This window comes from Phoenix dactylifera, chromosome 14 (genome assembly GCF_009389715.1).
Source record: "Phoenix dactylifera cultivar Barhee BC4 chromosome 14, palm_55x_up_171113_PBpolish2nd_filt_p, whole genome shotgun sequence".
Classification (NCBI taxonomy): Eukaryota; Viridiplantae; Streptophyta; class Magnoliopsida; order Arecales; family Arecaceae; genus Phoenix; species Phoenix dactylifera.
In genome coordinates, this window is record NC_052405.1 from 1,515,819 (window position 1) to 1,531,500 (window position 15,682).

Below are 15,682 nucleotides of genomic sequence, written 5' to 3' on the forward strand. Positions count from 1 at the left end.
AGAAATTTGGTAACGATAATAAGCTTGATGACAGTGAGATTGAGAACGTTGAGCCCGCATACTTCTCCAATGTCATTGTCGCGACCATGGTGGCGATCTTCAGATCCTCGAATCTCATTTGCTTCAAGACCATCTTTAGATCCAGCCCCAACCTCCTATTCCGAACACCATGGCCATCTTTGACTTTTTAAATGCATTCAGCAACTCACCCCATTTTAGAATCGTCACTTGCCTCACCACGAGACCGGAAAGGTTACATTAAATCACACTTGAAAATCAAGGGATCTAGTTATGAATTTTTAAACGGTAAGAATTATGTAAAAATATTTGTAAAACTTAGAGGACCAAAAACATAATTTGTAGCACATGGGTGAATCGGTGATGATGCGGCACTCAGTAATTAAACATTGTTAGCTAGAGAATTTCGCAACACGCACCATGTCATTAGACATATATCACATCATAACCTATATGTCACATCATCAAAATATAATTTTCAATATATCATCATCCATATATTACATCATCGCCAATCAGCCACATAATCACTAATCTAAATGATTTTTGCCATGTAATCATTGACTAATGCTAGCATGAATTTCTAGTAAAAAAAAGTAGTAGTTGTTGAAGAAAAAGATGATATCAAAACAGTTGTGAAATAATAGAGACTAAATTTGAGCTTTTTAAAATTTAAAAATTTATTAAAACATTGATCTAAATTTGAAGGACCAAAAGCATAATTAACTCTTTTATGTCCAAACATGCCCTTAATGAAAAGCTTAAAGATATCATTGTACAGGAAACTAGAATCATATAGGACATGGTAGATATTTTTAAAAAAGGATACAAACAGTTTTATTGCCCATTGACTATTAGGAGATATAAAGGATCAAATAGCGGGACTGCAATAAAAAGTTAAAATAGAGAAAGAAGGAGATCATAGAATGCCTAGGCCTTGTTCTCTTTGTTTTTACCTTTGATCCATCTCCTTCTTCTTGTTTCCTTGAAGCAATAGACACATAGAGGCTCGCCAAGATTGCTTTCTTCTTCTTCACTTGATACCAAAGCTAAACTTCGACAATAGAATCGTGCTGCCTTCAACTATCGTTATGCATGCTCACGCTGTTGGATTGAAGCTACCTTTTTTCAAACATTTCTCGTAACCTTGCATTTGGCTCTAAAGCCTTGGCATAGACAAAAAATTGTATATATTATATGAGATATTAAATATAAAAGGGTACAAATAGTCGGGGTTTTTTTTTTTTTGATAGAACAGACGAATTACAGAAATTTAGTTGAATATATCCAAAGAAGTCAAAAAAATAAAATATTTTGAAAGGAGGGTGACAAGGTTGCACTACTAGTCCACGATGTTTCGTTGGGGTACTCAATAATAAAAGATGCAACCCAATCATTAGTTTTGCGATAGACATAACTCGTTTAAAAAGTAATACAATCTCTCGCACATTGCTAGATGTCTTAGAGCAAGAGGTATTTGTCCAGAGCTGTGGCCTACCTACATATCTATTCAATAATTGTAGCTAGGTCGACGAGATCCAGTCATAAGTAAAATGTTGCATGGCTAACTCTTGCCAAAGTCGTCCTCAACTCGGCTCAAGAGACCAAAGACAAAGTTGTCATGGATCTCATAGTCATATTTTCTGTTGAGTATTAAAATAGAGAAACGTACAGTCGTACAGATGGATGGAAGTAATATAAGAAAGAGAATTCATGCCTAGGCGGCCTTCATTTTTACCTTCGATCTACTCCTCTCTTCTTATCTATTTCAAGAGGTTTGTTTATTTCTAAGGTGGTAGTATAGGTGGAACGGGGCGTTAGCTTTCATCGGGATGGTCTAGGTTCGAAACGCGCGGAAATGGGTTGGAGAAGGTATGCGAAAATTTGAGGCTTGTATCGAACATTTTTTGGTGGAAAGAGGGCCTAGTAGGGGATGCTAACGCGGGTAAGATTCTCCTCTCCCCCTCTCCTATTTTTTCACCCAAAAAAAAAAAAGGGGGTAAGATATGAGATGGAAGGTTCCATGTGTCCCAGACCCTAACCAGGAAAGTATTGTTAACGTGTGTTAGAAGTATTTTACATTAGAAGGGGAATTTTATATATGACATAGTTTTTATAACTTTTTATTTTTTTTCCGAATAGAGCTTTCGTTCTGCCATTTGATAGGTACGGAGAAGAGATATTGAAAACTACAAATATAAAAGATCTCCAATGGCTAGGCATGTGTCTGATTCTCCGCCCATGGAGACTAGCGGAGCACCATACCCCTTCCCTCATCTCTCTCTCCCTCCCTCTCCTCTTCCTTCGCGCCAATTCAAATCCCTCCCGCCAAACCCCGCGAACTCTCCCACCATCTCCTTGCTCGCCAAGGCCACCCACCCCTCCCACCTCCCCCAGATCCACGCCCACCTCGTCAAGACCGGCGCCGCCCGCAATAATTTCTACCTCTCCAAGCTCCTCTCCCTCCTCCTCCGCTTCCGCCGCCTCACCGACGCCCGCCACCTCCTCGACCACGCTGACCGGCCCAACGCCCTCCTGTGGAATACCCTCCTCAAGGCCTATGCCCACGATGGCCTCTTCTTTGAAGCCCTCTCTCTTTACAAACAAATGCTTCGCAGTGGAGTCACCCCTGACTTCTATACCTTCCCCTTTGTCCTCAAAGCCTGTGAAGTCCTCTCCACTGGATGTGCTATCCATAGCTCGGTCGTAAAGCTTGGTGTTGAGTCCAATCTTCATGTTCGGAATTCATTGATTGCTTTTTACTGCAAATGTTTTGCTGTCGAGCTGGCTCAGAAGGTGTTTGATGACATGGACGAGAGAGATTTGGTTTCATATACTTCGATGATTTCAGGGTATGCTAAGGTTGAGGACATGGAGCGTGCAATGCTGCTCTTTGAGGCAATGCCTGAGAGAGATTTCGTGTCATGGGGAGCAATTATTTCGGGGTTCATTCAGAATGGTTGCCCTGAAGAAGCTTTGTCTCTCTTCCGGGAGATGCAGTTATCTGGGGTTCCCCTGAGCGAAGTTGCGATTGTTAGTAGTATTTCTTCATGTGCGAGCTTGGGGTTGAGAAGTTTGGGGCTCTGGCTCCATGCTCTTGTGGTTAGGCATGGTCTCGAGATGAGCGTCTTTGTGGGCACAGCGCTTGTTGACATGTATGGCAAGTGTGGGGACTTGGATAATGCTCGTCGGATGTTTCGCTCGATGACTGAAAAGAGTGTGGCCTCTTGGAATGCTTTGATTGGTGGACTTTCTGCGAATGGATGTGTTGAGGAAGCCCTATTGGTCTTTGAAGAAATGATAGGAATGGGAATCGAACCCAATTCCGTTACTCTGTCTTGCATTCTCTCTGCTTGTAGACATGGAGGACTTGTGGAGAAGGGGCAGTACTATTTTGAGTACTTGAGTAAGGAGTATGGGATTTTGCTGAATTTGGATCACTATGGATGTATGGTTGATTTACTGGGGCGAGCAGGGCTCGTGCATGAGGCTTATGAAATGATTTGCTCGATGCCAATGGAGCCCAATGAGATAGCCTGGGGAGCACTGTTAGGAGCTTGTAAGGTTCACAAAAATCTTGAACTGGCAGAACAAGCACTCAAGAGGCTTGTGGAGCTTGACCCGAGGAATGGTGGGAACTATGTGCTACTTTCTAACATGTATGCTGAGCTTGGTAGGTGGGAAGATGTTGAGAAGGTGAGAGTCATGATGAGAGGTCATGGAGTGGAGAAAACCCGAGGTTGTAGCTCTATTGAGGTGGATAGTGTGGTTCATGAGTTTAATTCAGGTCTTCAGTCCCATCCTAATGCTTCAAGAAATGTACAAGAAGTTGGAAAAATTGTATGGTAGAATGGTATCTCAGAATTTACAGTAAAATGGAGGTGAGGAAATTATGTTGTGATCGAAAGTATAGATCCCACATTTTTCTTGTTGGATGTAAAATTGAAACAAATGATCCCCCCCCCCCCCCCAAAAAAAAAAAAAAAAAAAAAAAGGAATCAATCAATCTATCCAAAAACCCTATCTTAAATTTCAGCACCTGTTTATCTTGTGGTCGTTGCTCATACTGGAAGCTCATCTCTTTATTCTAAGCCAATTCCTACCCTTTTTACTATTTTTCTGATAAGATACCCGTTAATTATATAATGATATCTTTATGTATGTTTTTTTCAAAGATTTGATGGGTCTGTTGCAAGATTTGATTCTTTTTTTCCTCTTTTGTGGGTTGGTTGGTGTGTTAGATTGAGTATATTATATGTCCTTGGCAATTGGAATGGGAGTTTTTGTTCACATGGTTTATCGGTTGGAGTGATCTAAGATATGGCATCGAGTTCATGTGGCCAGTTTAAAAATCTGGTTTTATACCTGCTGATTAATAAATCACTTTCATGTTATTTCAATTAGATCTTAGTTGTAAGCTACAATAAGTGGTATTCATTTTCAAGTGTGGTATTGTTGTAAGATGACATTGCACATGCACTGCATTAGATTTTGAATCTCTGTTTGTAGTTTGTGACTAAAGGATTTATGATCCAAACTAATTGTCATGTCAAAGAACTTGTTTCCTGGTTAGGATGAGTCCAAACAGAATTTAGTTTCTTGTGCTAAATGCTGATATTATTCTGTTATGTTCTGTGATCTTCACATTTTCCGAGCCTTCAGATTATCTAAAGAAAAAGGCCCTCTTATTGTTTAGACTCTTTCAAAGGCTAGGGCAGTTTTTGAGGGTTGCTCTCCTACTGTATGAGCCTAAACTTTGCAAGTAGTGGTTTAAAAATTCCCTTTGTTTCTGTTCTTCCTCTAGATTTTATAGTAGTGCCAATTACAGAAAAGGTTATAGACCTTAGGAACATGTATAAGGTTAGGTTTGTTCTCTGTCAGTACTTAGGTTTGTCAATGAGCTGGGCCAGCCTAAGAGGCCGAAAGAAGCCAAACCGAAAAAATCAATTCCAGTCTTGGATTTTAGTCCCTACAGCTGACTGAACCTGAAAAATGTTGGGCAGGGTCCAGGCTTAGACTAGAATGTAAATTGAGTTGGAGTCTGGCCCAACCTGAAAAAATAGCCCTGTTTGTTTCTGGCTTTGGCCTGCTTCAGGGTGGGTTGGTCTTTGTTGGGCCTGGGATTCCAGGCTTGCACCAGGCCTAGGCCCAACCTGTCCCATTAACATCCTTTTAGTTACTACTTAAGATATCCACACGGCATGGCTGAAGACAGGGGAAGTTCTTGTGCATATCAAAATTGCATAGAATGTGTAATTGTTGCAAGATAATTGGAATTTTGGTAGTATTTCTTTTTCAGAGTGTATTGGATAAGATGCCATCACTGCCACACAGGTGGAACAATAGCAACAACATGAGACCCTCAAGATGCTCTTATAAGCTGCTCAAAGCTTATCGTTGATATCTGAGTGCAACACCAGCAGACCTAGTTTGAGTACCATTGTGAAATGATTACATGAAGCTGCATTGTTTCAATAGTAATCAAAGCTGCATTATGTCACTTAGTTTTAAAGATTATTGAGTGCACAGTGCTTTGCAAAAGAATCAAGATCAGACTACCTCTAATTGGGTAAAAAAAAAAGATCTGCATGCCACTAGAGAAGAGATTAAAATTTCATGTAAATTGTTGTGGTTGGACATTTATCTATCTGCCAGTCATTTCATGAGCATAATTCTCTTTGAGTACGTACAAATATATCTGATCCTTTAAAAAATGACATATCTGCTAGCAATTGGCAGTGCAGCTTGGTTTGTGCTGTTTGTAGTGATATCTCAAGTTTTAATTTTCCTTCTAAAATTCAGATCCATCTAGATCTTCCTTTTGCCAGTAGGCTATCATTTTTACAATCAGTTGTCTTCCTGCACTGGTGGTGTATGTTTTTCAGCAAAAGAAAAAGTCACTTGAAAGTGTTTTTTTTTTGAACCCATATGCCTTTGACAATTTATATTGCTTGCAAGAAGGAGATTTTCCAATTATATCCATTTTTCAAGCCATTAGATGGTGTTCTCATGCAAACAAGTTTTTTTTTCTGTCTTTTTTTTTTGTGGGGGTTTGGGGGGGGGGGGGGGGGGGGGGGGTAAGGAAACAACTATTGGCTAATAAAAGTGCATCACATCATACTTTTTGTTTCTCCACTCATACTTTAATGCAGGTTAAACCTTTCATGGTAATGAAATTCTTGTCTATTTTTTTTGGGAGATAAGTACTTGGCTGTTTGGTCTACTCTGCATCGGCAAGGAACAATGCCTTTTTTGACAAGATATGCGCTTAGCTTTTCAATTATCATTTCCACTGCCAGTAATTTTGGATGTGTGGAACTCTCTACAGCTGTCTAGCTGAGATTCAACATTGGTTATGGACAAGCCTCGGAGCAGAATAGAACTGTTAGGAGACAATCATATTTCAAGTTAGCATAGTTGACTTTAGAGTTTGAAACATATTCTCTAGGACTCTTTTACATACTGTCCCTGCTTGAGTCTGCATGCTGTTGAAGCTTCTCTTTTCCTCATTTTATTGTTGGAGTTTTTTGTTACTAAGGTTAGTCAAAGCCTGGTTAAATTTTGATCATTTTAGTCCTGATTCTTTGTTGTCTCTGATGAAATCATGAAAACAACTGAAATATATTTATTTATCAACTAATAACTCATATGCTTCTTGTTTGGTGGATACAGACATGCATGTTAGCCGGCATCTGATATTGTTAGTTAAATTTTTAACTTTCTGCACTGGAACATTATATATGGAATGATTGAGCATCTTAATTGACACTTTGGGATAGCAAGCATGCTGACAATTTTATTTGAAATATTGGAAAAATCTTGGTTTGTTCACAACATTTTCGTTGGAAAAATGATTCTCTAACCTATACGCAATCCACCTATTCACAGTTACAAATTCTAGAAAAGTTTGTTGTACTTGTTCAAGAAAAAAACTTACAAGCGAAAGAGAAATGATGGGGTATATTACTGTTACTGTTTATCATCATTTCATCTAACATTAGTTTTTGCATCAAGCAGTGTGCAGATGTATCAATGATTTCATAATTTCAATTTTTCAACTTCCCAGTTTTCTGAATTATTATTTTAACTTTTGGTAGGTTCCATTTTCGAATCATTCTCCATGGTAGATATATTCTTGAATGCTGAATTTTGACTATGGCAGCAAGTTAACCAGAACTTACACTAAAGTTGTATTGTGATTAGGCCGTCCATGTCATTGTCAACTTGCCTTTTGACCAGCTCAGATTGTTTATGTCATTACGTGCCATTTACGATTGTTTGAAACTGGATAGCTGGTCAATTATAATTGACAGCCAGGCTTGTCAGGTTATGTGGGATGGAAGGATGCTGATCCAGTGATTTGGTTAACAGACCCAGTCTGCGCACAAAGAATCTGCATTATATCACCACTTGAAACTTATTAGGATATTCATATTCATTGCTGATTTATTAATTATGTTCTAATGGTGTTTATCTATTTCATAATAGGGTCACTATGCAAGCAAGCACTTTGTATACCATGCTGGGGGCAGAAATAACAGCAGTTAAAATCAGCTGGTCTACTCCTTGTGGGTCTGAATTAAGTTACTGTTGCCCACTGCTCCGTTGGCGGTATGCGGTAAGTTGTTTTTTCTCCACCCACTGTTCTTTATCAGCATCATGATCTTTCAATAATGGATAGCTAAACAAGTTCAGGAATCTAGATTAGAGTGGAAGTAGGGATCACTGCTAAAATGAAGAACTTTAAGATGAAGGTAATAATAATATTCCATGCTCCACAAGGAGAATATAGATGTTGTTCCAAGGGGAGAAGCTGTTCTGTAATCATGACAATGCCTAATGACAAGAATTATCCATGGAATTTTGCAATTTGTGCGGTTAGACCAGGTTATGCAAAAGTTTTGGCAATGCTGTCTCAACCTTTTACTCTCTACCTTATCCTCTACTTGTACTCTGGTACTTCTCTTTCTAGTAAGGAGATCATCAGCCTAAAGTCTTCTGCTCCTCTCTTACAATAGAAGAAAACTCTTGAAACCATCAATTTAATATCAAACACTGACACACTTCTCTTGAGAGTAGGTGGAGTTGAGACATAAGGAGACAGGATTGGTTTGATGGTGTAGCACTGAAAGCAACCTCTTTTGGTTGGCTGCTGAGAGAGGTTCCCACAGGCCACAGCTGGTCATCCCTGAGGGCGACCAACTGCCTAAAGACCTTGTCTTATGGGAGGGGGCCTGATACCATGGTCACTGCCTGTACCTTTCCCCCAGCCACAACCACCTTGTGTCCTATTCACATTTCTTGCCTGGTGATGGATGGCCATCCACAATACCACTATTTTGAGGGCACAGTAACAATGGTGTATCCCAGCCACCAAATGATTCCATCTTATTTGCATTTGTCAATCAAATTAGGTTAGGTTCAAGGAAATCAAGCACTTGTTGATGGTTCATCTGGTCCCTTAATGGGAGAGTTGGTGTGTTAGGATATGAACTAAGGGAATGAGAAGAAAGAAACCTTGTGTATGTTCTCATATAGCTCCTACTGCATGCCTCTGTCCGTGCTGATAAATTTTTGCAGAGCCTTACAAAGGTTCATCTTTGCCGGCTTCAGCTCCTCTGGTGTCTCTAGTGGTGGTACAATAGAGTATGGTTCATCTATGCTCTGCAACTAATATTCATCGACGGAGTGCACAATGCGAGAAACTGTGCGATTGTGCAAAGGGGACGATCAAAAGAGTATGATGTTGGCCTCAATTTTGTCATTTGGCTCCTATTACATGAAATTATCCTTGGCACCATGATTGTTCTATTTGGCTGAGGTACTAGTGTCACATCAATAGCTAACCTGAACAACTTCTGGTAAATTAAGAATCTTCTGTAATTTTCTATATGAAAAAAGTAAAATGTTTATGCATAAGATTCTTAAAATTCCAGCAAAATATTGTTTGGAGGAATAGAAATTTCGTTACTGTCATTGTTTTTGAGAAGTTTGTTACTATCATTGGACATACTCTGAGTAGTAGAAATACTTGTTACTGTCATTGTTTCCGAGAAGATTGTTACTGTCATTAGCCATACTTTGGAATAGTAGAAATATTTGCTCCTATCATTGTTTTTGCGAAGATTGTTAACGTGATTGTTGTTATTTACTACCCATGAGTTGCCGATGCTCCATCAAACAACCCATCCACGTTGCCCAATGGCATCATTATTAGGAGAATCCAACAAATAAGTTTCAAAATAAAACAAGAAGAGCTGGGAAACGAAGAAGATCCCTTTGGCCCACTGTAGTTTTTTAGGACTTTCTTCTCCACCCTCATTGTAGGCGACAGAAAACATTGTCCACTTTGATGAGCTCATCCTAACTCGATTGCATCATTCATAACTGCTCAATACTTGCTTCTCCTCCTACTTGTGTCTGTAGAATTAGGCCATTCCTCTCACTACAGGCAGAGTAAAATTGTCTACTAATAGCACCCTGGAAAATTTTAGCTTCATAAATAGGTCCTTCACAATTTTTCGAAATAACTACCAATTGATCCTTAATGAGGTCCTTCTGCTCTTTGCCAGCCCAGTAAAAATAATAATAACTACTTTGTTGGGGTCTCTTCAAGATCAAGTTGGCAAGCAAGACCAGAGAGAGCCGAAAGCCGAGAATCTATTAGCTGGAAAGAGATCGATGATAGATATTTATATAATTCGTGCATCTTACTGCAAGTGCCCAACCTGACGTGTCACATATCTTATTACCACTTGATGGTAAAATAATTTGAGCATCCGTTGTGAATGTCTCCTTCATCTATATTGTTGAGAGGATCTATTACTTGTATGTAAAATTCTTTATCTTAAAATTTGCATATTATTTCCATTATGCATCAGGGAGAGTCATCATCAAATAAAAAAATTGATTGCTATTTGACAATTTTTGATATTCCGATGCCAAGGTTTATTTTTATTATGCATAAATATCACACTTTGAGGGTGTATTTTATAATTCAGATTTTTGAGGGGTTTCTCTTTTTTTTGGTAGGAAATTTTTTTAGGTTCCTATGTGACTCACACTGCCATCTCTTTCGTTATTGTTGGGTTAGGCCTGCACCAAGGTTATAAGAATTGACGTGAAGTTTATACAGTATTTGCTCTGTCCTGATGACTTGATGGCTAATGTAAGCAGTGACACAAATGAGGAGGATATGCCAGTTCTACATCAGCTGCTCTTCCCAAAGTACAGAACAGCAAAATCATCAAACCACAACCTAAAAGTTGGCTTGATGGAGTGATTTGGCTCTAAATTGCGACACCAGGAGCCCAAGTTTTCTCTATTCTGTACTCCAGTTGAGCAGCTAATCCGCTACCAACTGCCGTACATACCTTCCTTAGTACACGTCACCTATGACCATAAGTATCCCTCATTAATCAGTGCGAGGACAATAGAAACAAATATTTTATTGGGCCCTAATGAATAATTTGTTTAAAATTATTGCTGACAGGTGTCGACAAATGAATCATCTGAGTCGTGTTTGGATATCAACAAAGAAATAATCTAGGTCAGATCTTGCAAGAAACCAAAGTGTGAAGGAAGCCAGCAAAGCATATGGGTTTAGGGCCCATTTCTCTCTCATTCCACACTGGTCGTAGTATAAAATCTCGAATTCATAGCCCCACAAATAAGCCATTAATGGAGGCTAGTCTCCACGCTCCTCTCCTCTCAATACCAATGGAGTATGAGCCAAGTTATGGCCAATGTTCTCTACAAGCCAATGAAGACATCATCTTCCCTTTAATCATGCATGATGTTTTTCCTGATGATGGTCACATGGATACTGGCTTTCCTGGGATGAGCTGTGGAGATGAGCCATTGGTTCATGACGCCTTCATGGGCCTGCAAAAGTCCCTTCCTTCAGGCTCGACTCATGAATATTCATCTCAACAGGAGATCTTGGTTGCGATCCGAGGGGAGCTAATGGAGGAGAACAGCTTGGCTGATCTACTCCTGGCCAGTGCCAAAGCTGTCGAGACTGAGAACTGGCATCTGGCTTCCACAGCACTTGCGAGGCTCGACCAGCTGCTTCTTGGCCGAGAGATGGACGCCAATCCACTTAATCAATTGGCCTACTACTTGGCGCAGGGGCTCCGGGCAAGGACTAATGATCTCGGTGCAAACGACGTCTTCCCGGTCCATTCCATGGCGTCCGACGGCATGTCGGCGTACCAGATGTTGCAGGAATTATCGCCATACGTGAAGTTCGGGCACTTCGCGGCCAACCAGGCCATCCTCGAGGCAACAGAGGGGGACCGGGAGGTCCGCATCGTGGACCTGGACGTGATGGAGGGGATTCAATGGCCTCCATTAATGGTGGACCTTGCAAGCAGAATCGGCACGTCGCTTTGGATCACTGCACTCGTTGAGGCCGGCAATGTGGAGGCGGTCCACCGGACCGGGCGGAGGTTGGTGGAGTTTGCGGACTCCATCGGGCTCCCTCTTCGGTTTGACTGTCTGCAGGTCAACAAGGAAGGGGACTTGGAACGAGTCGAAGCCGGCGAAGGATCGCTCGTAATAAACTGCATGGTCAATCAGCTACAAAGGCCAAGTAGGAGCTTTAAATCACTGAACTTCTTGCTTGGTGGTGCGAGGAAGCTAAGACCAAAGCTGGTGGTTTTGGTGGAGGAAGATCTCTTTAGCTTCGGTAAGGGTCCTTTTAAGTCCTTCGTGGAGTTCTTTTGTGAGGCTTTGCACCACTTCTCTGCTATCTTTGATTCATTAAATTGTAGTTTTGTGGGTGACTATAGGATGGGGCTGAGGCTGGTTGAGAGGGAGATGTTGGGACCTAGGATAGTGGACTCTGTGGGGAAGTTTTTAAAAGAGATGGAGGGGTGGGGAGGAGGGTTTAGTGGGTTGGAGGGTTTCAGGACCATTCCACTGAGCTCTTGTAATGTTTCTCAGGCGAAGTTTTTGGTGGGGCTCTTTGGTAGAGGGTATGGGGTGCAGCATGAGAAAGGTAGGCTGGCTCTTTCTTGGAAGTCAAGGCCTTTAACCACAGTGTCCATCTTGGTCCCTGCATGAAGGCTTTCTTTGGTGGTTGAAGTTGTAGGGATACATCAGTTTCCAACCCTCGACATGGATTTTGATGAAAGTGTTAGGTCCTGGATTTTAGTCTGTTTTTGTTAGGGTGAGCCAAATTCTTCTTTCGATTTGTAAAATATTTTCTAAGATTCTTGCTCCCTAGCTATAATTTGTTGATGGTGTGCAATCCAAGATCGCTTCCAGAGGTTGGATATATATCAATCTGGAGATCAGCCAGCGCTCAAGCTCTTGTTTCTTACGAGTCAACTCAGGCTAAAATTTGAAGGCATGGACTAGGTGGAACTCAGCCTAGTTCTGTTACATGGCCCAACTACGTCGTTTTGTGCTCAAAGGATGATTCAAGCCCTCTGTAGACTTGGACTGCCTTTGGTTTCACCCTCATCAGTGTTCATATTTTTTAATAGATATAGAGACCAGCATGAGTTCAAATTCTACATAGAAAGATAAAAGAAGGTGTCATTTTTCAAGAGCATCACCCAGGTTGCAGGGAGGACAAAAAAGGGCTGCTATTCTAATTTCTTTGATTTTTTTTTCAAAATAAAATGGCAATATATTTTTGCATGTTTTATAATTTCAAAGCTTTTTTGCAGTGAATGAGAATGTAATCTAAGGGAACTTAGTATCTATGAAACCAACTATAGCCATCATAGTGGATGGAAAATCCTATCCCACTCAAACTTTTTCTGGTTATGGATTGTGATTTATCCTTCGTATATGCAATCATTTAAATTGAAGCAGTCTCTTTCTCTCTCACACACGCGCGCACACGCATGCACGTGCATGGAATTGTGTCTAATTCAACGGAAGGGCCCTTTTAGGTCCTGTTGCTGGTGCCAAGAAATCCTGGCCTACATCATATTGGCCAGGGATCATAAGGAACTAAGATATCTAATCTCTGCCACAATAATATTTTTAAGAAAATATTACTTCTAAAATATTTTAAAAATATTTAAGTGAAAAAAGATGATTGAAAGAAATTAGTTTAAATTGGAAAAGATGTTAGATGCTATGATATAAGATATAATTAATCATATAGATCAATAGATACTCGATATCGATAGATGAAAACCTTGACTTAAATGAAGGGTAGACTCAGCCAAGAACCTATAAGCCCAATAACCCAACTAGATTTGGTGTGGTCATACTGGTAATGCATGCATGCATTGATTTGGATAAGTTGCTGCATATGCATGTTATGATCATCCTGCTAAAAGATTTTGGCCAGCTTAATTGCCACATTTTTAGCTATATATTTTGTATAGTAGTCCAGCTGATATTTGCTTGATGCTAGGCTAAACTTTGTCCACAGCGTGCTAATTAACATGTTACCTGAACTAACTCGAGCTTAGCTCGTGACATGAAAATCTATGCTTGAGCTAAAAGTATATAGGCTAAGCATTGGCTAATCTAATTCAATTGAAACCACGGCCTCAACAACTTGGGTCGCCTCTAGCTCGCTACATCATCATAAAGAGTGGTCACGGGCAATAGACGTCACACATCTGTTGCTTAAAAGAAAAGAAAGTAAAAGAAAGAAGCAAATGGGTATTATTTCACAGTCACAATGAAAGTGGTTAACATCTTTCATCGAAAAAGAAAGTGGTGAACATCATCGATCTTGTTTTCGTTACCAGAATCTCCTTTATCTTTGTCGACCATCAAGAATATTGATGTTCATTGTAAAAATCTTCTTTAACAAAACTTTGTTATCGCAATATATTTTCAGCTAATACCTTCGTTTGTATTGCTGTCTCTTATTAAATCTCTTGTATATATTTCCTTTTAATACCTCGTAAGAAGACTTTGTGCTTTGCTTGGAGCCTAGTCAATTTGATGAAATTACTTTAGGAGCCATATCATCCAAGAGATTAATTATAGTCATTCGCTATACAAATTATTTATAAATAAAAAAGATACAACTCTTCACCAATTGATATTTTTATCATCTTGGATCAACCTTTTAGTTTAGTTTAGAAGACTCAGAAGGTTAACAAATGCTAAACATTGCCGCCCAACCCTTATTATAGATATGGCAGCTGCCTGATTGTTACAATTGTTACTCACCTGCTTTGGTGAGCAGGGATAAGTAATAGTATTTTAAGGATGCATTTGATTGGGAAGTAACAAAAATGAAATAGTAAAAGTTAAGCCAATTTTTGTTTAGTTCCACTTTTGATTTAAATTATATTTTTATCAATAAAAGAAGTAAAAAGTAGGTACAAGGGATAGCTTATTACCTATGATAAGTAAATTGATCAGCATGACTGTTTCTTAGTTATGTTTCCTTTCCAAATGCTGTTCGGAAAGCATAAGACTTATTTCAAGCCTCATACCTTCTTAATGCTTGAACCAAATGTAACCAAAAGATTTGCTTTGAATTTTACTTTGTTGAAATCATCATTTGTCCTAAAAACTTAAGCTAATAAGTTGAGGTAGATTTATTTATATATTTTATATTTTCTTACAGTACTTCCCCTCACATGTAGGCTAGACTTGATGAGCTCAACGTGTGAAATTTTTAATATTGGGGTTAAAGAGTGTGGAGACAGGCCGGGTTCGAACTTAAGACCTCTGTTCTGATATCATGTTAAAATCACCACCAAAAGTAGATCCATGCGTCTACAAGTTTGCAGGAGATGCGTCCGCCCAACTAGGGATATCGTCCAATATACTTGGAGCTTGAGACATACATTGAGGTTTCATATGGCTGCTACTAATTTATCAAGATACAAAGATTGATCCCCAAATGCTCTTATCATAAAATAAGGTGTGCTGATGTTTGTTTGCTCATTTTAAATGATAAAATTTTGGAATCCAAGGTTCTAATAATGGGTGACGCCAGCATGCACGCATCGATTCCATGGCGCTATCACTGGTGGGCATAGTTGTTCTTCCCTTGTCTGAAAGTTAAACATGGCCAATGAGAGGGAGACATACTATTGTCACAAGACTTTGTGTCACAGAGACAGTGATTTCTTATACCCAAAGATCTTATTAGTCATTTCACCTAAAGAAATCAAAATAATACCGACCAACAAACCTCCTTAGAAACAACTAGTTTTGACAGCCCAATGCAAGAATGTAGTGCTTTGGTAAAAATCATGAAATAAAATGAAAAAGATCAATAATACGAAGTTTTGGTCGGCACTGCAATTCTTCATCCATGCTTGACTTAATTTGCAAACTTACATCTAGCTTCGACTGCATATTTGAATTGCATGTTAAAAATGATTTTCTCGATTAGCTTTCGAAACCTGCATACTTAAAGTTTCATTATGCAAGCAATATGCACGATATTATGAAATGCAATAAGATCTTTATAGATGTTTATATACATGTATATGTAATCGGACATCCGTAATAAATATGATAACCATAATCTATATAGCAAAATAATTATTCATGTTAATCACTTTAGAAAAACATCTCTTTGTGGTAAGAGAGAAAAGCAAACATCAAGCTGTAGCTAGCCCTGTTAATTTGTTAGTAGTATGGTAACATTGTGCTATAGCAACCTACTGCCACTGTTCCAGTGTAATAGGTTATCCTGTACCAAGTTGAGCTTAAGCTGCATGCT

The 15,682-nt window shown here is 39.4% G+C and overlaps 2 protein-coding genes across 2 annotated transcripts; both read left to right on the forward strand.

The window, feature by feature from the left end:
- Positions 1 to 2,223: 2,223 nt before the first annotated feature.
- Positions 2,224 to 7,899, forward strand: LOC103701374 (putative pentatricopeptide repeat-containing protein At5g59200, chloroplastic). Its single transcript, XM_039133257.1, has 2 exons — positions 2,224 to 3,899; positions 7,507 to 7,899. The coding sequence occupies exon 1, from the start codon at positions 2,230 to 2,232 to the stop codon at positions 3,865 to 3,867; it is 1,638 nt and encodes a 545-aa protein (XP_038989185.1). The 5' UTR covers positions 2,224 to 2,229; the 3' UTR covers positions 3,868 to 3,899; positions 7,507 to 7,899.
- Positions 7,900 to 10,737: 2,838 nt separating this feature from the next.
- On the forward strand, positions 10,738 to 12,084 carry LOC103701373 (protein NODULATION SIGNALING PATHWAY 2-like). Its single transcript, XM_008783412.2, has one exon. The coding sequence runs from the start codon at positions 10,738 to 10,740 to the stop codon at positions 12,082 to 12,084; it is 1,347 nt and encodes a 448-aa protein (XP_008781634.2).
- The last annotated feature ends 3,598 nt before the right edge of the window (positions 12,085 to 15,682 follow it).

Bases quoted from the DNA above. Each gene is read 5' to 3' on its own strand.
- LOC103701373 (XM_008783412.2), top strand. From the start codon at position 10,738: ATGGAGTATGAGCCAAGTTATGGCCAATGTTCTCTACAAGCCAATGAA.
- LOC103701374 (XM_039133257.1), top strand. From the start codon at position 2,230: ATGGCTAGGCATGTGTCTGATTCTCCGCCCATGGAGACTAGCGGAGCA.